This window comes from Pseudovirgaria hyperparasitica (genome assembly GCF_010093815.1).
Source record: "Pseudovirgaria hyperparasitica strain CBS 121739 unplaced genomic scaffold EJ05scaffold_12, whole genome shotgun sequence".
In the NCBI taxonomy this organism is placed as follows: Eukaryota; Fungi; Ascomycota; class Dothideomycetes; order Acrospermales; family Acrospermaceae; genus Pseudovirgaria; species Pseudovirgaria hyperparasitica.
Genome location: NW_022985560.1, coordinates 1275634 through 1298268, shown reverse-complemented (window position 1 = coordinate 1298268; position 22635 = coordinate 1275634). Strand labels below are relative to the sequence as shown.

General features: G+C 48.0%; 7 protein-coding genes across 7 annotated transcripts; 3 read left to right on the top strand and 4 right to left on the bottom strand.

Annotated features, from left to right (window-relative positions):
- Positions 1 to 306: 306 nt before the first annotated feature.
- Positions 307 to 2108, bottom strand: EJ05DRAFT_488026 (FAD-binding domain-containing protein; the record flags this gene model as incomplete). The annotated part of the gene is made up of 7 exons (XM_033745662.1): positions 307 to 433; positions 482 to 576; positions 626 to 1021; positions 1275 to 1437; positions 1485 to 1527; positions 1576 to 1795; positions 1854 to 2108. The coding sequence occupies 7 exons, from the start codon at positions 2106 to 2108 to the stop codon at positions 307 to 309; spliced, it is 1299 nt and encodes a 432-aa protein (XP_033598692.1).
- A 1537-nt stretch (positions 2109 to 3645) lies between these two features.
- Positions 3646 to 4281, bottom strand: EJ05DRAFT_488025 (uncharacterized protein; the record flags this gene model as incomplete). Its single annotated transcript, XM_033745661.1, has 1 exon — positions 3646 to 4281. One exon carries the CDS (start codon positions 4279 to 4281, stop codon positions 3646 to 3648), a length of 636 nt encoding a protein of 211 aa, XP_033598691.1.
- Positions 4282 to 6092: 1811 nt separating this feature from the next.
- On the top strand, positions 6093 to 7683 carry EJ05DRAFT_493928 (cytochrome P450; the record flags this gene model as incomplete). The annotated part of the gene is made up of 4 exons (XM_033746151.1): positions 6093 to 6521; positions 6571 to 7114; positions 7165 to 7489; positions 7656 to 7683. The coding sequence occupies 4 exons, from the start codon at positions 6093 to 6095 to the stop codon at positions 7681 to 7683; spliced, it is 1326 nt and encodes a 441-aa protein (XP_033598690.1).
- Positions 7684 to 8218: 535 nt separating this feature from the next.
- EJ05DRAFT_518928 (uncharacterized protein) lies at positions 8219 to 12859 on the bottom strand (the record flags this gene model as incomplete). Its single annotated transcript, XM_033748714.1, is given in 10 exon segments — positions 8219 to 8615; positions 8684 to 9141; positions 9199 to 9824; positions 9875 to 10187; positions 10241 to 10786; positions 10843 to 11262; positions 11320 to 11593; positions 11613 to 11938; positions 11984 to 12435; positions 12487 to 12859. 10 exon segments carry the CDS (start codon positions 12857 to 12859, stop codon positions 8219 to 8221), a joined length of 4185 nt encoding a protein of 1394 aa, XP_033598689.1.
- Positions 12860 to 14495: 1636 nt separating this feature from the next.
- Positions 14496 to 16413, bottom strand: EJ05DRAFT_94530 (cytochrome P450). The gene is made up of 3 exons (XM_033750085.1): positions 16192 to 16413; positions 15376 to 16137; positions 14496 to 15325 (listed from the first exon to the last, which is right to left on the bottom strand). Exons 1-3 carry the CDS (start codon positions 16263 to 16265, stop codon positions 14626 to 14628), a joined length of 1536 nt encoding a protein of 511 aa, XP_033598688.1. The 5' UTR covers positions 16266 to 16413; the 3' UTR covers positions 14496 to 14625.
- Positions 16414 to 17054: 641 nt separating this feature from the next.
- On the top strand, positions 17055 to 18782 carry EJ05DRAFT_512766 (uncharacterized protein). The gene is made up of 5 exons (XM_033748366.1): positions 17055 to 17252; positions 17306 to 17762; positions 17811 to 17897; positions 17941 to 18434; positions 18486 to 18782. The coding sequence occupies exons 1-5, from the start codon at positions 17202 to 17204 to the stop codon at positions 18570 to 18572; spliced, it is 1176 nt and encodes a 391-aa protein (XP_033598687.1). The 5' UTR covers positions 17055 to 17201; the 3' UTR covers positions 18573 to 18782.
- A 455-nt stretch (positions 18783 to 19237) lies between these two features.
- Positions 19238 to 21106, top strand: EJ05DRAFT_478248 (cytochrome P450). The gene is made up of 3 exons (XM_033744418.1): positions 19238 to 19479; positions 19536 to 20029; positions 20078 to 21106. The coding sequence occupies exons 1-3, from the start codon at positions 19333 to 19335 to the stop codon at positions 21096 to 21098; spliced, it is 1662 nt and encodes a 553-aa protein (XP_033598686.1). The 5' UTR covers positions 19238 to 19332; the 3' UTR covers positions 21099 to 21106.
- The last annotated feature ends 1529 nt before the right edge of the window (positions 21107 to 22635 follow it).

The window sequence follows — 22635 nt, the reverse complement described above, 5'->3', positions numbered from 1 at the left end:
CCAAGCTATACCGGCCAAGATAGCAAAGTGAACAGGGACTAGGTTGAAACCACGAAGGGCACGCCCTCTGCATTTGCCGAGCTACCCAGACCACTGTGGGATAAAGACTGTCTATTCGTGAACTTCACTGGATCAACTTCGACTTGATCAATGTCAAGACGGATTGATCCATCACCATTTGGCACACAGCTGGGTTGAGTTGTCATATTTTACGTTATTTGAGCCTATATTGGACGATGTCATATGGCTTAAGTACATGAGTCATGTGTCTTCGATGCACATCTCATATATACTGCCTGGAAAGGCCTAGCAAGAATTGTAGTATGAGAAAACGCCCTGTGGGTCCCACTTGTTCTTCACCTCACGGATCCTGTCGAGGCCTTTACCATAGACGTACGATGGGTTCTCGTCGCCGGTAGCGAAGCTCATAACGCTGTGGGAGTTAGACTATGCAATTTTAATATGGAATGAAGTTACCCACACGTTGGGAGACTGGGCTCCATTCAAAGCATTGCGAAACTCCTGCCCGAGAGATTGAATCTCCTGTTCCATGCTTTCGTCGGTGTATGCCCAATACTACAAACAGCGTGAGTCAAAGGCAGTCTAGATACAGGGTGCATCTTACCTGAAGCACGTTGATAGGATTCTTCCTCCACGCAAACGCGGAGTCCTCAACTGGAATTTCCCGCACACGCCGGTAGTCGTAGAAGTTGACGCGCACGACAGTTTGTTTGGCTCCCTCGTTCTGAGCTGTGAAGTTCTCCCAGCGCTCGTACAGGGCACCCATGATCTCAGGGTCTACAGCCTCGAGAGATGCAGAGTGCACAGGGCGGTACGCACGTGGGAGATTACCGCCCTCGCTGCAGAGTGAGTCTTTCGCTTCATTGATCTCGTCAGCGGGCATAAGTTCGCCTGTGTTGATGTTGGGTGTGTACGTGTCGGCAAGCGCGTAGAGAGGAGCAAAGGCGGCCATTGCGGCCTCCGTGGAACCATTGAGAGATAGCTTAAGAAGGACGGTCGGCTGTGACTTCGTTAGCAATGAGGGGGGAGGGGGTTCGTAATAAGCGGCTAGCTACCTCGTAGACTGGGTGAGGGCGGCCGTAGACCATGGTGCAGCTTATGCCCTCAGCAGCTTTGCCCTGGGTGACACCCATCTGATCAATAGTGTTGATGACCTTCTTAGCCACATCGGCGCTTCCCGGGAAGCCGAGCATACCGCTTTAGTGCTGACCTTTGTTGATCTGGGGGTAAGCTCTGACAGTGAGCTCGCTCACAATACCAAAGTTGTGACCTGCTCCACGGAGGGCCCAAAAGAGGTCAGCGTTCTCTGTGGCTGAGGTAGTAACAACATTTCCGGTGGCCGTGACGAGACGGGCTGAGATTATATTGTCGGATCCCAGACCATAATTTGATACGAGGTTACCAATGCCTCCGCCCCTAACGGGTGTCAGCGGGATCGTACTTTAACCCACAGAGTGACCTACATAATGGATGGGACAGCACCAACACTGTCACATGCCGTTGCAACTTGAAACTGTCAGCCAATAGCTGTAAGCTGAAGCCATGAAGACCTACCAATGTGGGCGTCGGCGTTTTGTGCGGCCTTCAAAAGCTCTCCAGTGGTGGCACCAGCGCCAAGGGTCGCACATCCACTCTTGAGATCAACCGTGATTCTGTTCATGTCACGAAGGCTGATCAAGATACCCTCTGGTCCAACCTGGGACAGGGTCATGGACCAGCCATGACCACCAGCGCGGGCAAGGAATCTGATGTCATTGGACGTGGCCCACTTGACCTACATAGAGATAAACGGTCAATTATACAAAGCTCTTCGAGACGGTGGTGGATCTTACAGTCGCAGCTAAATCGGCCTCGGTGGCTGGGCAGACAACGGCACCAGGGGTTGGCCTCTTGTACTCACTAAACCTCGAGATACGGGTTTCATATTCGGCATGGCTGGGTAGAATGATTTTAGCCTCGCTAGAGAGAAGAGCCTTAAGCTCTGGAAGCTCGGTAGCCAGGGTAATGTTGGTCTGGGAGACAACATGGTTACTTTTGTCGAGGGCTGACGACGGCGCCTGAGGCATGTGTTGAGTAGTAGCGGCCATGTTGATGAAGGGTCTGGTGATGAGCTGGAGATTAATGATGGTGAAAGTACTCAATTAAGCAGAGGAGAGAATGAGATAACGGAGGTAGGTATTCTGGGCGTCGCCAGAAGCATATTTATATGTTGAAATCGTACCCGCAGCACGCTTCTCCACAAACTGCGAGATAGCTAGTCGAAGCTCCAGACAAACCGGAGAGTTCATAAGCTGTCCTCTTCTGGTCCGGATTTGCGTTTTTTGATATCATAGGTCTTGGCCTCAGCCCGCCACAAAAGCATAGTATCCGCAGTAGATATAGTCGATGGGGCAAGAGCCAATTAAGCGATTTATGTGTAGCCACATCGGTGCACTAAAGGAACGGGTCGATGCGAGATAATGGATAGTACCAGAGACCAGAGAACGAAGTGCATTAGTCAGGGACGTACGCTAGAGCAGTCGGAGTATATACTAGTACAATGGGTGTTGCATGTCTTGTTGTTCGAGGAACCCCAATCTCGATCGCGATGCACCTCAATGATTACATAAACCCGCCATCAACCAATCAGATAACTTATGGTCTATGCAGCCAACAAGCTCGATTTGTCGCCGGTCTCTACTGATGATTAGCTGACCGAAGTCTCTCGGCCACATTTTTGCGGTAACATAAGCAACTTGGAGGTGGCAACGATCAGCGATACTCAATCAGATTATGGAGAAACGATATCGAATAACCTTAAGATCAGTGGAAGTGATCTTTATCCATAAATCTATTCTATTTAAAATATTTTATATTATTATCGATGTGGTGGCTTCGAGTTGCGGCTAGAGTCGCTTTAGTTGTGGTTTCTTTATTTGTCGTTTGCCTAGAACCTGACTCTCTTGGCATTTTTCATTTTCACGCATGTGTTCACACACCCCTCATTAGATGGCTATTTTACGTCTCTACCTCTATATAAGAGTCTATGAATTAGAATATTAGTATAGACTTATAGAGTGGAGCAAGGCAATTAATTAATATATACTTTTTAAGCTCTATATTCTCTAATCCATTCTATAATAAAAGGATTTAATTACTTAGAGAAGAGGGAGAAGGTAGTTTTTCTAGAACCTAATTAACCCGTTTTTCGCACGAGCTCTTTTCTTAGAACTTCTAAGAAATCTTAACCTTTCTCTCTAACTCTTTATATAGACTCTAATAAGATAAAGTAAACTTATAGATGGATAGAGATATATCTAATTATCTATTTTATTAATTTTTAATACTCTTATATACTAAGGTTTAGGTATAAAAGTTGAAAAGCTCTATTCGGAAGGTTGGGGTGTGCCAAGATAGTCAGGTTCTAGGCAAACGACGAATGTTACCGGAAAAAATGTGGCCGAGAGCGAAGTATACCAACTAGTTCTCAACTCTAAGACTAACCATCCTTAACGTCTGCTATAACTCTTTCCAGTCATATAGGTTACTACTTTCTTCTGTCGATAGGCTAATCCGACCTATTGCCTTTTAGAGGCTGTTCCGATTTCTCTGTTCGGCTGATTGCGAGAATCGATCGGATACCCCCTAGCAGGGCTTTTTATCCTCTCTACGTTGCCGACCATATGTGACGTCCCACGACTCCATAGAAAACCAACCGGGATAATTATGACAGAATCGGTTAACAAGCAACAACATTACTGCAAGGACTTCTGGGTTGCATGTCTGGTGCTTATACATATGGACCAAAGAGGTATAGTCACATTGAAATGCTTCGCTGTGGCCATGACTGAATTCTTTACGCGGGCTTCCTACGTGTTTCCCCCATATTCCATGCCATGTGCCGCAGGACTCCATTTGTAACTTTTCGATGGCGCTTATTTCGTCACTCTTGAGAATAGAGCCGTCTTCCCGGCATACGACGTATCCTCCCTTCAGGTTGGTAGCGTTGGGTGTTAGAAGTTCATCTGGGATCATGTACTTTACTTCCTGGCCAGGCTCAAAGGGCTCCTCCTGACCTGAACAAGCCTTAAAGTCTTCGATAGGTACCGATTCGAGAGTGCCGATGTTGTCATGGATATGAGCATTAAAATGTTTATAGACATAATCCACGCCATCATTACGGGTCATCCGTTCAATCCAGCCCGGCGGCTTGCATTTGGTCTCTGCGACGACTATATCGGTGGTGATACCGATGATGAGGAGGATGCTTAGAGGATACATTGGTTGTATAGATGGCTCAGTGGTATATCGTTCGCGGTTGTATTTTCAAAAGATGTCTTTTTGAAAGTTGAGATATTATATATACTGAATAACGTTACTTATAGTCTATCCCAGTGAAACTACTATGACATACTCTGAAGCTCACATAGGATCGTTGTTCGACCGTAATTCGCGCAAGCCCGGGCACGGTGCTCTTCCAAATGACATTCTAAGAAACTAAACCCTCTTACTATAGAGTTAATTAGAGAGTATAGAACCTCCTGTAGAGTCCGACAGGCCAACAGAGATAATATGATGCGTACTGAGAACCGAATTAGCCAGCTTTGCATCCCGACAGAATAAGAACTTGAAGAAGCTCGGTCCCAACGGCCTGAAAGATGCATTTATCAGCGAAATGGAGGATGTAATAGGATCGAATTAACTACATTTCTGTAACTCAGCAAACGCTCTCTAGCTTTTTGTATCAATAGCAGGACGAGGCGTCATAGGTTTGATCATATTCATTGCATAACATGATCGCCGTTGGAAATATATGCCGCAAGTACCAGCTGCCCACTGAGACCTAGTCTGGAGTACTGTGCTGAGTTTCCTTGAACGTTATAAGCTAATGTAGTCAAGCGAACGAATTCGGTCTTTCGCATGGAATACACCATATTCCAAACAATGTCACGCTGTTATTCATACTCTTGACACTTCACGAATAGGGCTAACTTAAAAGGATACAGCTAAAGCCTAGCAGCTTCTTGATGGCCTGTACGAGCATACTATGAAACGCTATTAGATAGTAGGAAGCTTATCTTCATAGCTGTTGGGAGACTTTGTCTGAAAGTAGCAGATGCTCGCAATGCTACGCATTCCATCCCGTGTGGGTCTAGTACGACTGTCAGTTCTACCCCAGACTCTATTACGAATCTGCGAGAGTAGGAGAGAAATGCCAGAATACCAAAAGAAGCAATTGTCGCTCACAATCTCAATCAATCTGATAGTGTATCAGTTGCCTTTGACAAGCCGACGAGTCAAGTACGGTGCCATCCGAAGCATCGGCTTAGGCTGAATAGTGGACAACACCAATAATGTTCAGACGATGGCATGTAAAATTTCAAAACCGATATAACCGGGTTATAATGCCGCAGGATCGAGAGCGATATCTTGTAGAACGATCTGCCGTATGTAGCGTACGATGGGGCTCTGGACTGGGCACAATGGGACACATGGTGACATGGCTCACGAGAGCTGACTTAGTGCTACTGAATTCATGAGTTTAATACTGTGCGGTCGCCTACAGATTTACAAGGCATGGTCACGATAGACTCGGTTGCCGATATGTTTTGCGGGTCATTGATTTTGAGTTAGTGGTACAGTGTTCTGCGTGGCGAGGGGATCTCGCTTTTCGTCCGCGAATGATCACTTTCCATGCTAAACTGACGGTATGATGGACCAATGATAAGGAATGTGAATACGAATGGAAGGACTGTAGATCACGGCCAGAACATATGACTGCCGCTCGCCCGTTCACTGTATGCGGCGCAGTTGCATCGACGGATACTTTGCCGCTTTCCCCCGTTGAACCATGTTATCCCGAAGATCTGTCTACCAGCGAGGTCAACTAATTACTTCCAATCTGATACGGTCTTGACTTCTCTACCACAAATAGCTTCCAAAGTTCTGACGCGATGTACATTCCGGTCAAAGTGCCAGCTAAACCTGCTAGATTGACCAGTGTTGTTCTCCTTTGCATCATCGTATATTACATATACAGACGAATAAGCTCGGCTTCTCGCAACTCAAAGTATGGCACGCAATCGCCGCCGATGTACAAACATCGTGACCCGATCTTCGGTCTAGATTTGATCCTGAAGACCGGGCTCTCAATCAAGAACAACAGCTTCAACGAAGAGAATTTCGCCCGATTCGATCTGTACGGACCGACATTCCAAGGAATTGCATGGGCAACCCAGTGCATAAATTCGATCGAACCAAAAAACCTCGCTTCAGTCCTCGGCGGAAGTGATTGGGGAGTTCAGGAGATGCGACTGCCCACCTGGGCGCCATTCTGTGGAGCAGGTTTTCTGACAACTGACGGGGAGGAGGCGAAATGGAAGCGTTCATTGCTGAAACCTTTCTTCCATTCAAGCAATATCTCGGACCTGTCGTTGATGCACGCTGGTCTGTACCAGATGATGCGCATGTTCCCAAAGGATGACACCGCATTCGATTTACAGCCCTTGGTATTCGATCTGGTATGCTTTGGTTCAACAGCTTTCGCCATGGAAACTAATCGTTCTTAAGTATCTGGACTTGAGCACCTCATTCCTCTTTGGCGAGCCCATTGGAGCACTGTCCGGCAAGTGTCCACAACACGCCAAGGGGTTTGTCGATGCATTCCAAGCTGGAATCGCCGGTTGTGGTCTACGAATGGCTGTCGGCCCCTTGAGACATCTCATACCAAACAGATCATGGTTCGAGGCATGCAAAAAGAGCCATCAATTTGCTGACTACTACGTGGATCGCGCACTGGAGCATCGAGCTCGCTACCTTGCAAAACAGAAGGAGGCCGATCCAGGGGATGGAACACTGACGAAACCGCGCACGCTGTTGATCAAGATGGCTGAAGTCACCGGCGACAGGAAGTTGCTTCGTGACCAGATCGTCCAAGCCATGATGGGATCCCAAGACACTACAAGCGTCCTTATATGTAACGTTGTGCACCTGCTATCACGCCACAAGGATATCCAGCGTCAACTTCAGACCGAGATCATATCCCTAGGTACCAAAGATCCCTCGTTCGAAAACCTTGGCCGCATGCGATACCTCCAAGCCATTCTTAATGAGAGTGAGTATGCCAATTACCATATCTGTAAATGCATGCCGATCAAGTGCTAGCCCTGCGCCTCCATCCTGTCTTCCCACACATCGCCCGTGTTGCTATGAAAGACACCATTCTCCCCAGTGGCGGCGGCTCCGATGGCAAATCCCCAATTTTCTGTCCCGCAGGCTCACTGTTCCGCACCTCGATCTATACCCTGCACCGCCAAACCCGTACCTACGGTCCGGACGCCCACGAATTTAAGCCCGAGCGCTGGCTAGACAAGAGTTTCATGCCCGGTACGTATGAGTACGTGCCATTCGGCGTTGGTAGGCGATCGTGTCTTGGAAAGCACAAGGCCATGATGGAATCCTCGTATATGATTGTGAGGCTGTTCCAGCAGTATGAGATCAGTGCCGGCGATGCGACGGTGTATGAGGGGAAGTATATGCTGACGATGAGGAATGTGAATGGATGCGTAATCCGCCTCAAGACGCTGGCAAAGCAGGTGACTGAAAATGTCTAATTGAATAGCGTTGTGGGGAATCTATGATGTTGATCGTTTCAGATGTCATCATGGAATGCGGGTGAACTGATGCGGCGGTTGGTGTCCATAGAGGTGCTTTCCATGCTAGTCTCGAAATGCAAGCAATCGCTATTCATCACTTAGTGCTACCTAAGGAGTCGACTTCTTGATCGAAGATCTTCTTATCAACCAATTTTTGATCGCATTTCGATTCCCAAAGCCCGCAGGCCTCACGCAGATCTAGGACTCTCGTAGTCGATTTCGTAGTCGATGCTGTGACATTCACGTGCTACTGCCGACGTGCTCTGTGCCACAATTGGACAACTTGTCTATAGTGACGATATCAGTTTGTTTGCTCACAACGGGGGGTGATGATAACCCAACCCGGTAACCACAGCATTCCCGTCCACTGTGCGAGACTACGCACAATACGTGAGTGGTGTGATATATTGGTGACTGTAACAGGTAGGTAAGTGATATTAGTGATTGTAAAGACACTAATTACCAGAAATATAAGTAACTCAGCCAAACAGCTTGATCCTATCATAAGCGAGGCCAGCATCCCTGAACCCCTGAAACAAGAATGGTATAACCCACAAAGGTAACTACGAACGACGCACTTTGAGCCAGAAAAGAAACGCAATGCCCGCGACATTGAACACAATATACGCGAGCATCAAACCCACATTACGCCACCGCTCGTCATACTTAAAGCCCAGCGCATAGAGTACGGCGTCCGAACTGGCCACCGAGCAATAGAAGCAGGAAGCAGTGGCTGAAGGGTCCACAACGTACCCGCCTGCCGTAGCGATGTAGGCCTGAAGGTATTCCCCACAGGTGTTTCTCGCGGGGAGCGGGACTTCAACTAGCTCGGATGGCCTGCATCGAACATCTGCTCCCCACATTGCCACCGTTGATATGCCCCCTATGAGGTATGTCAAAGGCGTCACTCGGTTCATGAATTTCCAGAACGACGGTAATGCGGAGGGCCTTATGAGAACTCTAGATGCACCATCAGCGAAGTTCTTAGCCCTCAGTATGGCAGGGCAGTATAAGAAGTTTTTACTTACCCGGAAAAGACTTGCGATAGTGAGTAAATGAGCTGGGCGATATTGACAGCAACGCTAGTGTCTCCGATGCCGGCAATGACTAGCAGCGACAGCGTGGACATGAATACGCAGTAGCACCATATGAACAGAAATATCAGGCCACCTCGTGCGTGTATACTTGCCCCTGCGTGCCTGTAGAAGCCTATCGGATAATACCACGAGACATATATCAAGAGGGCAATCACAGTTTGCGACGGGATTTCGCCCAGTATACTTGCCACGAGAAACGCCGAAGAGGAAAATGTCTTAGACAGATGCTCCCGAGCTTCGAAAGCCGCACGACGTTGGGCGAACCGGTCTATAATGAGCTGGCAAAGACTACCAAACAGGATCATCAGACAGAAGATGGCGAAGATCTGGTTCTGGATGCCCTGGATGCTTGAATCTGGCCTCCAGAAGGAGACGCCGATGAAGAATGCCTATGGGATATCATGAGTACGTGCCAATGGATATCAAACATGAAGAACTAGACATACTGTTCCAACACTGAGTAGGACCTTCGGGTAGAGGTATGACGGAATGCGCCATTCTTGCTGGAGGTTGCGATATGTGACCCATAGGATCTGCTCAAGTAAAGGTGTAGCATACTCTTTTTGCGTCGGAGCGGTTGGGGGTATGGACTCCTGAGTCGACTTGGATCTTGTTAGATATCCCAAAGATGCTTTGATCTGTCTGTGCTCTTCCGAATCTTCCCAAACCTCGGCCCAATCCTTCTGCGTGCTTGAAGTGGGTGCAGAACAGGAGATTTCTAACAGCCATTCAGCCGTGTTCTCTCCCTTTATTCGCTTTCGTGCGCCATTGCTTTCAAAGTAGTCCACCAGATGACAAGAGGAGGGTCCAGTTGCGCCAAAGTAAAGCTGCCGTCCTCTTGGCCCAAGGATTAGAACATGATCGAACACATCAAATACGAGGGCTGATGGTTGATGGACGGTACACAGAATCGCCTGACCTGCTCTTGCAAGCTTTTGTAGAAGACAGCATATGAGCCAGGCTGTCTGGCTATCAAGACCCGAAGTGGGTTCATCCAAGAATAGAAGGACATCTGGTTCAGCTGCAAGCTCAACTGCAATTGACAGCTTCCTGCGTTGTTCGATGTTCAAACCTTGTATAGTCAGCCACATGAATTTTATGGTCCTAAAAGTGAGACCTTACCTGCGCCAGGAGTGCCCACTACGGCATCGGCATATGCATCCATACCTAAGGTGTTGATAATCGAATCGACATGTTGGGCTTTCTCTAATCTTGTCTTAGATCTAGGCTGCCTTAAGGTAGCGCTGAACATTAATGCTTCGCGCACCGTACATGTTTCTACATGTACGTCTGTTTGTTGCACAAAACCTGTCTGTCTCTGGAAGGCGGCGTCCCTGACTTTTCCGTTGACGCTGATGTTCCCGGTGACCACCCCAACTCTCGTTCTGGCTGCCAGAACATCGAGTAATGTCGTCTTTCCCGCGCCTGTTGCACCCTTGATGGTCGCGATTAGTGACACACCGATATCGATGATGAGATAAGACATACCATGAGCGCTGTCAACGTGCCAGGCTTTACCCATCCATCGATTCCCGATAGTATCTGTTTAGACGATAACTTGGTTCCAATCCTGTACCCAACGTCATCCCAGGTAAGTATTGAGCCCTTATGCAACGCACTGGGAATTTCTTCTGTCTGTACGATAGTACTTGGCGAGTCTAGCCCTGCATTCGGACTCTCCTCACTACCAGTAATTCGGCCAATTTCTTCATCGACCTGACTGATAGCTCCCCGTCTTGAGCTAGACTTTTTTTGGAAAATCAAGACGTCGCCTCGTGGACGTTGGGCAGAGATGAACTCTGCAGCAAGGAGATGAATAATGCAAAAGCATATCATGAAAGCAACCAGAATACCGTAGTTACGCCAAAGATTCTCAATCTTGAACGAAAACTGGGATTCGATGTAGCGAGACCCGTTGACTTCTGTTCCGCCCGGGACTGAGCCAACCGAATCGCATGTCTGCGGAGCATTGGCTTGGTTGTAGGACTGACCAGAAGGGATGAACCCTGAGCACGAAAAATAGCGACCCGAAAACTAGATTTAACGATTAGCTCTTGCCTCCTCTGCGGTTGGGTAAACTGTGACCCTACTTCATTTACCATGACAGACTCGAATGCGTATGCCATAGGATTCAGATAGCTGATCCACCGGATCCAAGGCGGCATGTCTTGTGATGGGAGCACAAATCCTGAGGTTATGATTAGGTTCAGGATCCAAACCGAGACTGGAACCATTGATTGCGCAAAGGTCCGTGATAGCGACCCTACCATTCGAAAGAACATTGACATCGTCAGATGACACGTAAAACCAAACAGGTAGAAGGTAAAGAATGCAGCAGGCGCCCGTCGTAGGTTGGTAAGTAAGTAGATTGACAAATTGAATGCCAAAGATGCGATTATCTTAGACGGTAGATCAGCTAGCATAGATGCAAGAGCCTCAGCCGACGGATGATAGAGAGAGTAGCGAGACTGCTTCTCCACGATTGGTCTTTGTGCCCACATTGTCAATACCTGACTTGGAGTTAGCTCTAGTATTCGCCCTTTGCATGACTCAGACATTTCAAATACCTCAAAAGCACTGGCGTTGGCATTCAGAATAGTGGCGAAGAAGATGATGGCTCCTCGACTAAAGAAGTTCCCTGTGTTGGGTTGGAGATCGTAAAAAACACTCCCGATGATGAGACCCAGAATAGCAAGCCCAGATATGCCCGAGAGGGTGGCAACATAGCTATGCTTGAGCCTTTGGCTTGCACGTATGAGACAGAGCCCCAGCTGACGAGCAAAGGGAATCATGTATGTCGACCTAAGCAACGTTAACTTCGAACATGCGATCGTGGTGGCACTCTGGATCTAGCCATTACCGTTTTATCACAGGATTAGAGCACGGTTTAGACTCGGTGGTTCCAGAGTCGGACACGAAGTGTCCATCAATCTCCTGGAGTAGCATGCCATACTCCTTACTCGACTTCCACACCCGCTCGAAGTCTGCGGCAGTTCTAGGCACACGGTTATGGGCCTCTTTCGCTATCATTCTTTCGGCGGGATTTGTCAAGGATGTTAAGAAATCTGGTGTGGTCATGTCGGGCTTGCAAATGAACCCTAGGTCCTCAAAGAACGACTTCGCCCTATTCGTAGGACCGAAGTATACCTGTAATCCATCATATAGCAAGGAAACCGAGTCAAATTCCTGTGATAATTAGCAGAATGTGAGAGGTTGATGGTCAGATCTCACCTGGTACATTGCTTCCGATGCTTGATAAAGTGACATGATACTCACAGACTGAAGTACAGTACACATGGCACGTTGAAGTTTGACGAAGAAAAGGGCCGTCGCATGATCAAGGCCACGGGTACTATTGTCCCAGGCCTGAATTTGACAGCATTTCATCATGGCTTCTGCAACACTAAGCCTTTGGCGCTCACCACCGCTTATTCCTCGAACAAGATCATCCCCTATCTTACTATCAGCAACCTTCTCGAGGCTGAATAGTCTGATAGTTGCATCAGCATAAGACCGTATGTGATCATTCCTTGACACGCCCGCTTGAGGAGACGCAGGAGTGACGGCTGCTGCAGTGAACTCCAGAGTCTCACGTACAGTGAGCTCTGGAAAATGCACAGTTTGTTCGGCGTGGTACACAGCTCTATCTCGATATGTCTTGCGCAGACGATTAGAATTGATTTCTAAAGTTGGTGTAAGTTGGTGCTCTTGTAAATAGTGGTGGCAAGTATCACCTCCGTACTCAAGTTTACTATCCGCATCCCGCATTAAGCCATCCATTTCTCCAGTCAAGGTTTTAAGGAGTGTAGTGCAGCCACTTCCAGGTCTGCCAAGGATCAGGTGCATCTGAGATTCTCTTACGATACCATCAAAGCATCTCAATATACATACGTCTTTTGCATGTCTATGTTGGACTCGTCCCAGAAGCACAGACGGATAGTTCCCGCATGTATGCTGAAAATCCGCTGTGACTGCATGACCGTGAACAGACAAGTTTCGGAAGACGAGCGGTGTAAGCTTCTGTGAGCTTGGTGTTTTCTGCTCTGAGAATTCGATGGTATGAAGCCAGTGCGCAGAAGACTCCTGAAGAAGTGACGATGGACCCATTTCTGCTACGGGCGACATATCGAAGGAAATTTCAGGAAAGGCTGTTTACAAGTTTCACCCAAACCGTTTGTGACAGCCGCGACTCCTTCCCTAGAGCTCAGGCGGTATGTGCAGCTTACATCAAGATTGAGACTGGAGAACGAACTGGCCGACGTGAGATGCCTCTGCGGCGTGGAGGAAAATCATCATTTGTTGAGATTGCAAGGGAGCGCGTGCCGGCCGATGCGTCAGCTTTTGATACGAGACAATACCGATTAATACATAGTATGTAAGTTACATTCGGACTACACACGTTTAGTAAATTGCTATTCAGATGCCAGAGTAAGATTAAGTCAGACGGATATCGTCTGTCTGGGATACTTTTGGGAACATGTGTCACAGCCAAGGGAGCCCGCATGTCGGACACGATCATCTCGCATACTGGACCCTGTTCGTTGTTGCATGCGACAATAATGTGTTTAGGAGGCTTGGGCACCAGCTATGCTTATCCATCCTCGAGCGTGAGAAGCCAATCGATGCAAAACACTGCAAGTTGTGGAGGAATGCCTTCGATCTCGGATGAAAACGGTATCCCGCACTGGAATCCATGCAAGTACAGGGTGAGGCCATCTGATGACTGTGATCGTTGTTCGAGCATGGATCATAGATTGTGTGCCTTGCTGACTCCATTCCCAGACCTTGGGGGCTGCAAAATTCGGCCCTGCTTCCTTCTTTTAATTTGATGTGCAGTGTAGATCCGCGCATAGCCTTCCATGTTATAATATGTGGTCACTAGACGGCGTTACGACACCATAGCTGGTCGATGTGCCTTTGTTTTCGAGGGTCCGCAATGGTCGAGTTCCGAAAATCGTTTGCCTTACTGGTGCTACACCTTGACCTGGAAGCTGAAGCGTCAGCCCAACTTCAGTATCTGCAGGGTGCAGGCTCGTTCATGTTAGTGCATCCACTCTGACAACAGAGTAGAATTCCATACTGATTAGCCAACTGGACTGATGCAGTCATGGTGGGTTGATCCGTTTCTTTCATCCAATCAGGGCTGCAAGATCATATCGCGTGAATGACAGACCCACTCGAGAACGCCTGCTCTGTACAAGGCTCTCAGCCTCTCGGCAGTAAGAAGACTGGCTGATTGGTATGTGTAGATTGATACAAGCAGGCTGAGTCGAGGCGTTTGGCGCGGGAACGGATCGAAGTCGGGAGGAATTTCTGACCCCGGCGCTAACTAGAATTTAGTACGCGGGGGCAGGCAGTTCCCACTAAGATTGATTAGTACACCGATATAAACGTGTATGTATATGGTACCCAAATTGTCCTGATGAGAATGTTTGATATGTACGCTAAACGATTGAGAGATCAATTCAGGTGCACTTCCAGCGACTCGTGTAGATGAGGTCCAGATGGAGTGGAGAATGCTTGCAGACCTAGATCTTAGCAAAGCAATAATATTAACTCTCAGCTTCAACATAGCCAGGTATGAGGTAGTTTTCAAGCGGTTGGAATGCCTCATACCGAATTATGGGGACCGTGAATGCCCCCTTGTGCTGACGTGTGATCCTGCGCTACTGGCGTCTTCACAGGAGCTGGGAACACCCAAGCGACATATTGCGGCCACCCACATTTCATTACGTATCCAGTCTTTCAAACAGGGAAGAGACTCCCAGTGACGCAATACTTCAAGAATTACTTTTTAGGGATGCTCGCTCAGATAACAGCTTGACCAATGGATATTGATATGTTGCGTCCCCATTCTAGATACGATTCCAACCCTAAACGACGCGCTTTCGCATGCGGAACTTCACCTTCTGCTTTGGCTTCTCCGTCGCAATTCCAAACCCCGAAGTATCCATTGTAATGTTTGGTGTCAAGAACTCGACATCAAACATCGACAGCATTGTGGCCATGATGAGAAGAAGCTGTCTCCGAGCGAGATGTCGACCCGGGCATGCGCCATAGCCTCCTCCATATGGAATCCATGCTCCGTCTAGTCCTTTGAGTGTGAACAATTTCTCACCAGCCTTCTCAATCCCCTTATCACCAAGGTCGTCATGGGAGAGGCCATCTTTACGGGGGCCACTCAGAGGGTCGCTTGGGTCAAGGATGAATCTTTCGGCCCAGAAGGTGTTCAGGGGATGTTTGCCATCCTTTGTATTCCAGTAGGAGTTGTCCATATGTGCAGGATAAGAGTTGACCATGAAGACCTTGTTTCTTGGGACAAACCAACGGCCATCAGTAAAGTCTTGATGTGGTGAACAGCGGGTGGTGAAGACATGGACGTGAAGTCGTAAGGTCTCTGCGTACACAGAGTTCATCAGTGGATCTTGAAGTAGGTCTTCAACATTGAATGAAACCCCATCACTTCTTTTGGTAAGATTAGCCAAAGACTGGCGTAACTTGCTCTGAAGCTCTTGATCCTCGAACACATGTAGAATGGTGAGCAATGCATTGGGTACGATGTTCGTGACAGAGCTGCTAATGTCAGTAACAATGCACCGAACTCACGAATGGATATGGCTTACGTCCACAGAAGGCCCAGATCAACTGATGACACTGCTGCATCGTCTTGTTCATCAGCAGCGAGTAAGTACCTCTGTCTTGATCTCACAAGCTCGGATCCCCAGAACGGATCTCCATCTCCATCGGGTAAGATTGATGCCTCAGTAAATCCCTTCCGCGCTTCAATATACCAGGCCTGTAAATGAGCAAGCATGCGATCGCGAGCTCTATGAGCCTTGGGTGCCAGGAACCACGGAAACCTCTTCCCTAGGAATCGGATCCCACGGTCAAAGTCCCAAAGGTCGCGTAAGAAGTTTTTCCGAGTGAGTAATGTTGGTCCAAATAGAGCCTCCAGAATGGAGTTGCCGACATTTTGTTCAAAGAACTCAAGTAGATCCGGCATTTCAACCCATTCCTCCGTTACTCCAAGACTCGAAAGTCTGGACCGAAAGTTGTGTTCAAAGCGCTGGAGTAAAGGCCCAAGACCTTCTTTGGCGAGTCCTTTCAGAAGCCCGTTGTGCGTAAGGTAGTCAAGCCGATTACGTGGTTCCACGTTACTGTCTGGATGAGGTTTCTGATATACACCAGAGTTGTCCGCTTTATATGTTCTGATAGACTCCTCTCGCATACCGAAGATGTACTTGAGGCCGACAGTATAAGCGAAAATAGGACTTGACAACCACTTCTGCCTCCACAGGGCGGCAAGAGTGGTTGGCCCACTGATCATGTATATCTCATCAACGGGAAGTGATATGCGTACAGGGGCAAGATATCCCGCGTATCGACTACAACTATGTCAGTCTGAAGACTTATATAGTACAAGAACAGTTGATTGATACACACGTAGCTCTATCCATGAATTTTGCACCCCCAAACAAGAGACCAAGCGCGCTGCCGAGAATCGGTACAGCATGAGGTAGAGTGGGTGGAATCTTCGGGTGCTGCTCTAGGTCTTTGGTTGTATCATGGGGAATGCGAGCATGCAATCTTTTGAAGAGAACATCATATACAATATAGTTCAAAACAAAAGGCAGAGTAACCACACATGCAATAGCAATTCCCTTCTGCACAAAATCATCATCAGACCAACATCCTCGGATGAAGTCGATCATGACTATGTGAGGAATCTCGAGGAAATGATAATTTGAAAAATCGGCCAGGAGAAATACGCGAGTATATGTTGAGCAGGAGGTAACATCCAGTAACATTCTATATGAGTCTGGGAAGACCTGACCACTTTATACTTAAAGGACTGTATGCTGAATAAGGGAAACACATTGACACTGAAATAAGAAAGTATATGTGGAGTCGTGTTACTGTGGACCTGACCGGTCGGTAGATTTTGCCCTTATCGCCTGCCCCATGTAGCATCGCAATCAGCCCCTTGGGAGTTGACCAATCCAGAATACATGAAAGCGAAGACCGAGACATTCATTCTGGCTACATTGCTTCTCGTGCTGCAATACCTCGGCTTCACAACTACTATAGGGAAGTCAAACCCGTTGACGCCTTTGCAGAAGCGCTGACAGGACGTAAGACCGCCAAGATTGCGTAGTTCAGACCCCAAATACTACAAGGATACACATCGATATCCACAGCTGGATAAAAATAGTCGTAGTGGTTGCGCTCACGTTGCAGGGTGAGATTTCAGCCATGTTGCTGCCCCAGCCAATAACCGAAGACTCCGCATGGGGGTCATATGAAGGCTGCATAGCCAGCTCAGCAGCGTGAACCTCGACTTCGGCTTACTTGTAATCTTCTCCATACTTCCTCTGGAATGCAAATCGTCTTTAGCAATCGTAACTTGTACATCTGATACGAGTCGAACGACTCTACCGATAGCAGAAAGATGGAGATAGATACGGACAGTTACACCTCCATCCATCGGAAGACATATGAGGTGCGCTTTGGATCCTTATAAGGTTAAAAACTTGAGCATGCTGATACATTCAGGTGACCATCGGGATCTTCTTTGGCATTTCGGTTTTGACTTTGCTTGCGAGACTGACAACACGCCTCACAACACAAAGACGGCTGGCTCTCGATGACTACTTCCTCATCTTTGCTCTGGCCTGTCTGTGTGTATCGGCTGCCATGCTCTTCGTGAATGCAGAGGCGTACTTCCTCGACAATGCGATCCAACACGATGTGACCCTTGCGTACAGACTCACGCCGAAAGAACTGGATATGGTTATTAACGGCACAACTCCATTGAAAACGTTTCTCTGCCTGGCATGGACTGCAATTTTCTGTGTCAAGTTCTCTTTCCTGGCTTTCTTCTATAACCTCATCGATAGAGTGCGTGGCATTCGCATTTGGTATTGGTCGGTCGTTGTCTTTACGATAGTAACCTGGATGTTTCTGGTTTCCGAGCCGTTCATACTGTGCCCTTACTCCGGCGTCGACTCATGTACGCCACCTACATCTTTTATCTTCATTTTCGCTGACCTTTGAGTAGTGAAGTGCTTGGATCCGTCTCGCTCACTGTTGAATGTGTCTTTGACTGGATTCATCACAGGACTGGACTGCTTGACTGACATCATGAGTGAGTTTACATACCAGTCAGAGGCATATCTAACACTTTGTAGTTGTTAGCATTCCAGTCATAATTCTGAGACAATCAAATTTGAAGTTCCGTCAGAAAATGGTCCTAGGTATCTTCCTTTGCCTGTCGCTCGTGATGGTGGCGATGGCCATAACACGAGTGAGCAAAGTGAAGAATGATATCGGCACCGACGTCCCGTGGTCGCTGTTTTGGCAGTTCATGGAGGCAGCTGTGGCAGTCTTCATGGCATCATTGACAACCTTCCGAACGGCATTTGTGAAACACAATCAGTCGGGCCAGCACGCCCCACCACCGCTCTATTCGTACAAACGTTTACTCCGAGGCCGAAAGAACAAATCGTCCGAGAACGACTTCGAGGACACCGAAATAGGTCACCTGCCTCAGGTTCCACGGCCGACCATGACCGGGCTGGGGACGTTTATCAGGGGCTACAATCGAAGTCATGCACTCCACAGTATGGACGATACCTTGTGCGGTAGCGAATCTAATCGGAGCATCGTTGTGAAAAAGCAGTTTGTAAGTCACACAAATTGTTCGCCAGCTGAGGATCACACTAACATACCAAAGTCAGTCCAGTCTACCCACGAATCGGAGGTGAGCCCTCCATCAACAGCTTATGAGGAATATGAGCCACGCGATACATTTAGACGGTAAACAAGAGCTCTCCCCTCGGAGCTTAGAGACAGGCTCTCGGTTTAAGCCCAACGTGGAAATGCGCAACATGTACCGTAGATTTCATTAAATGTGGAGCGTTCCAGTCTTGGAAGGGTGGGTAAATAGATCATGTTTTCTGTTCGAAATAAATGTGTAGCGGATATATTGTTTGGCACTAGCGTACCTCGAAAGTGAATCCGTGCATGCAATTGTGTGCTGATTGAGCAACTTGATAGTTTCTTTTGTGTCTCTAGCCGAGATGATACACCTTCATCGGTTGCCTTCTCGACAACATTCACGTCGATATTTTGCGGAAGCAGTTCGAAGCGTGTGCGTTAGCCAGAGAGGCCACCAGACAAGCCGTTGGCTGTACGCGGAAGAGTCATGAACATAGGAATGTAAGCGACCCTCTTTGTTCGAATGTCTTAGACTAGAGTAAGCGCTAGGATGTGGATGTGTGTTTAGCAGACCGCGCAGGTACGCAGCCTCAATAACAATCTCCACCAAGGCCGATAGAGTGACGTGGGGCTAAACTGAGGCACGGGCGAACTTTCATATGCGGCGCAGATGATGGCAAGGCTTGTCCACAAGGTAAGCAGGGTGGATACAAAAGTGGTCTATTGCTTGTTTCTTACCTGTATCAATACCGAGCTTGAAACATTGCACGACCTCAGCTGCCAGACGCGACAACCTTAAAGGCACCTTTGGACCGCGCGTCTTGATTAGTGCAGCACATATTCCGTCCAAGACTCAATCCGCAATGGTCTTCTCATTTCTGGACCATGGTCCGGCATGGCTTGTGGTGTTGTTCTACGCTGTCCCACTATGGCTATGCTTTACTGCGTACGTCATTTACAAAGGCTACAAAGCTCGCATGCCTTTCTACAGACTTCGCGAAGCTGGCATGGTAAGTCTATATCTGCAATGTATAGTGGCCAGAACCTTGGACTCACAATTGATCAGCCAATGCCACCATGGAATCCCATCCTTGGCCACCTTCTAGTAATGCCGGAAATACTAAAGACAATGCCGAAGGATTCCCAGCAGACTGATGCGTTCGTCATTCTGTCTCGCAAATTTGGAAAGACGGATTCGCTCTTCTACTTGGACTTATGGCCATTTTGTGACCCATTCCTTATCGTTTCCTCGCCTAGTCATGCGATTCAAGCTTGTCAGGAACATGATTTGATCAAGCCTGGCTCGCTGAAGCCGTTCTTCCAGCCACTCGCTGGTGGTGATAATCTTTTCACCATGAACGGTCCCACATGGAAATCGTCGCGAGCTTTGTTCAGTCCAGGTTTTAACGATCGCTACCTCCGCAACCAGACCCATCACATTGTTGAAGAAGCGCTGGTCTATCTCGAGGTCCTCAGGTCGCATGCACGCAAGCAGGACATGTTTTCTCTAGACGAAGCTACGCTCTGGTACACTATGGACATAATTGGCGCAGTCACATTGTGGGTTCAGCTTCTCCTGGCCAGAAAGCGTGTATTGACAGTTTCTAGTAACTCGAGACTCCACTCGCAGACGCAACACAACGAGCTTGCCACCGCCATGAGAAGTCAAATCTCGTGGCAATGCCTCAATGACGAGTTGAATCCATTCATCCGATGGAACCCGATCAGACCCATAATGCAATGGTACAACGGCCATCGGATGAACAATTACATTTCCAAGGAGCTTGACCAGCGTTTCAAAGAATGGGCCAGCGACGACAAAGCTGCCTCGACAAGATCCATCATGAACCTGACAATTGCCGATTACATGCGCGAGGGTAAGCCGTCCAAATCAGGAGAGACCGCCGATCGATTAGACAATAGCTTTAAGTCATGGGCCGCTACACAGATCCGACTGTTTCTTTTTGCCGGTCACGACTCCACGTCTTCGTCTATTTGTTATTGCTACTACCTTCTCCAGCATAATCCCGGCGCAATGCAAAAGCTTCGCGATGAGCACGACGCTGTCCTTGGAGAGAACCTGACGGACACCCCCAAGCTTCTTTGTGACCAGCCAGATCTGTTGAATAAGCTGCCATATACGGAGGCTGTCATAAAGGAAGCCATGCGATTGTTTCCTGCTGCATCTGGCATGCGTGGAGGTCGACCTGATGTATCCCTTCGAGACAACGACTCCGGACAACTCTACCCAACAGATACAATGAACATCTGGATCGTACACGGAGCTCTGCAACGTAATCCCAAATACTGGCCAAGGCCTAACGAGTTTCTGCCGGAACGCTGGTTGGTCAATTCGAGCGACCCTTTGCACCCGGTCAAAGGCGCTTGGCGACCGTTCGAACATGGACCTAGAAACTGTCTGGGGCAGACACTGGCAATGCTGGATATTAAAGTGACTCTGGCTCTCACTGTAAGGGAATTTGACATTAAGGAAGTTTATGATGAATGGGACAAGATTAATCCATCGGACGGAATCAAAAGACTTGAAGGAGAAAGGGCCTACCAAATTATGAATGGAGGAAGTCATCCGGCAGACGGATATCCATGTCGTGTGACGTTAAGAAAATAGAATAGAAGAAAATTGAAGGATCAACTCAATGTTGACGATCCGAGTCTAGCTACACCCATGTTTGATCATTGCGTAGCATCGGCCAATCATCCTAGCATGATCCCTTCTCATCGATCACGTTCCATAAGTAAGTAACTCAACTGTACCGTCACCTCGCATATTTGAGCGTCACTGAAGGCCTGGTTGTGTAGCTTCGAGTCACCTTCGGCCGGCTCAGATGTGCGAAGCTATTGGTGGACACCTCTAATGATTGCAAACAACAACGACTAGCAGCAAATGCATCAGGCAGCCAAGACAGTATACTTAGAGTGGTGGGAATTCAGGGCATGGCTGTGAGCTGCACATACGACTACTTCAGTGGGAGCCAATCTCGGACGCTCCCAGACAGGTCAGTCTGCCCGTTAAATAATACAGCGACAGATAAGCTCTTGCAAAAGTTCTTCCTTACGATAGGACTTTGTAACAAGGCAGCCTAAAGTCTCTGCTGTCAGATTGGATAGTAATCTGTACTCTGTAGGTCTGGCCTGGGGCTACAGTAGTATCATCAAATCTTGCTATTTCTTTGCCTCTGGTGTCTTCGCTGCACTAAATAGTATGGAGTACCGCATGTAGTAGGTTTGGACCAAGGCAACCGGCTTTTACATATTATCGCGTTGTATGCAGTCAAGCATCGCGTGAGATGGTAATGATCGATGTGGGAAGGACGGGCGCGTCGTGAAAGCTGCGCGCGTCGTGGAGGATGATCAGAAACAAGATATCGGTGGCTGCATTGTGGATTCGTAGGACGAAAGATAAAGACGACCTGAGGATGTTAGTCTGGTTCTAGGAAAGTGTGGGACTTCGAAAGAGAATGAATTAGAAACTTTCACCCATGAAAAGAAAAGGTGACAAAGCGTCCACCGGAGCTCTAGTACGCCTACCGTACTACCGACTTTGATTTCGTGTTTCCTTGGCCAACGCACAAGCGACTGTAGGTGCAACCTCTCAGCTTGTTCTTTATGGCATCAACTCCTGAACGAGCAGTATGCTCTCGGTTGTATTCATCTCCGCAGTCGGGTCTCCTTCTGGAAGCCTTTTGCTGACTGTAGATGCAACATCCCCGCGACCGCTCAGCCCTCGACCATTCAATCAACAGGAGGTTTGCTGTTAGTAAATGAACTGAGAGGGGTAAGATGTCGTACTTGGTGAATTAGGCTCATGTACAGCCTGACTCGCCCTCATTGTCCCTTATTTCCTTCCTCAAGTCAAGGCCTTTAGATGATCTCCAAAGAGCTGTGTCTATACTTTCGCTCGCTCGGGATCCTTAAATCTGTCCAAGCAGACCTATCTCAGCGTAGAATGCGTTCCAAACGATGGTAATTCCGGCTTCTCTCGGCACTAGAAAGGAGTATAGAAAAAACTGCTAGAGAAATACGATAATTATCTGATCGACATCCAATCGATTCAGATCAGCGTCGGTCATCAGACTACTAGGTGTCTGGAAAACCGTATAACTCATTGGTTTCCTAGAGCTACAGCGTTGGGTTTGGTCGATCAC

Excerpts from the sequence above, each read along its gene's own strand:
- EJ05DRAFT_94530 (XM_033750085.1), bottom strand. The coding sequence starts at position 16,265 with ATGCTGTACCGATTCTCGGCAGCGCGCTTGGTCTCTTGTTTGGGGGTG. Across the intron at positions 16,138-16,191 it reads TCATGGATAGAGCTACGTGT|TCGATACGCGGGATATCTTG; the intron begins GTATCAATCAAC and ends ACATAGTTGTAG. Across the intron at positions 15,326-15,375 it reads GATCTGGGCCTTCTGTGGAC|CTCTGTCACGAACATCGTAC; the intron begins GTAAGCCATATC and ends TGACATTAGCAG.
- EJ05DRAFT_512766 (XM_033748366.1), top strand. The coding sequence starts at position 17,202 with ATGGAGATAGATACGGACAGTTACACCTCCATCCATCGGAAGACATAT. Across the intron at positions 17,763-17,810 it reads TTACTCCGGCGTCGACTCAT|TGAAGTGCTTGGATCCGTCT; the intron begins GTACGCCACCTA and ends ACCTTTGAGTAG. Across the intron at positions 18,435-18,485 it reads TCGTTGTGAAAAAGCAGTTT|TCAGTCCAGTCTACCCACGA; the intron begins GTAAGTCACACA and ends AACATACCAAAG.
- EJ05DRAFT_478248 (XM_033744418.1), top strand. The coding sequence starts at position 19,333 with ATGGTCTTCTCATTTCTGGACCATGGTCCGGCATGGCTTGTGGTGTTG. Across the intron at positions 19,480-19,535 it reads GACTTCGCGAAGCTGGCATG|CCAATGCCACCATGGAATCC; the intron begins GTAAGTCTATAT and ends ACAATTGATCAG. Across the intron at positions 20,030-20,077 it reads ATAATTGGCGCAGTCACATT|TAACTCGAGACTCCACTCGC; the intron begins GTGGGTTCAGCT and ends GACAGTTTCTAG.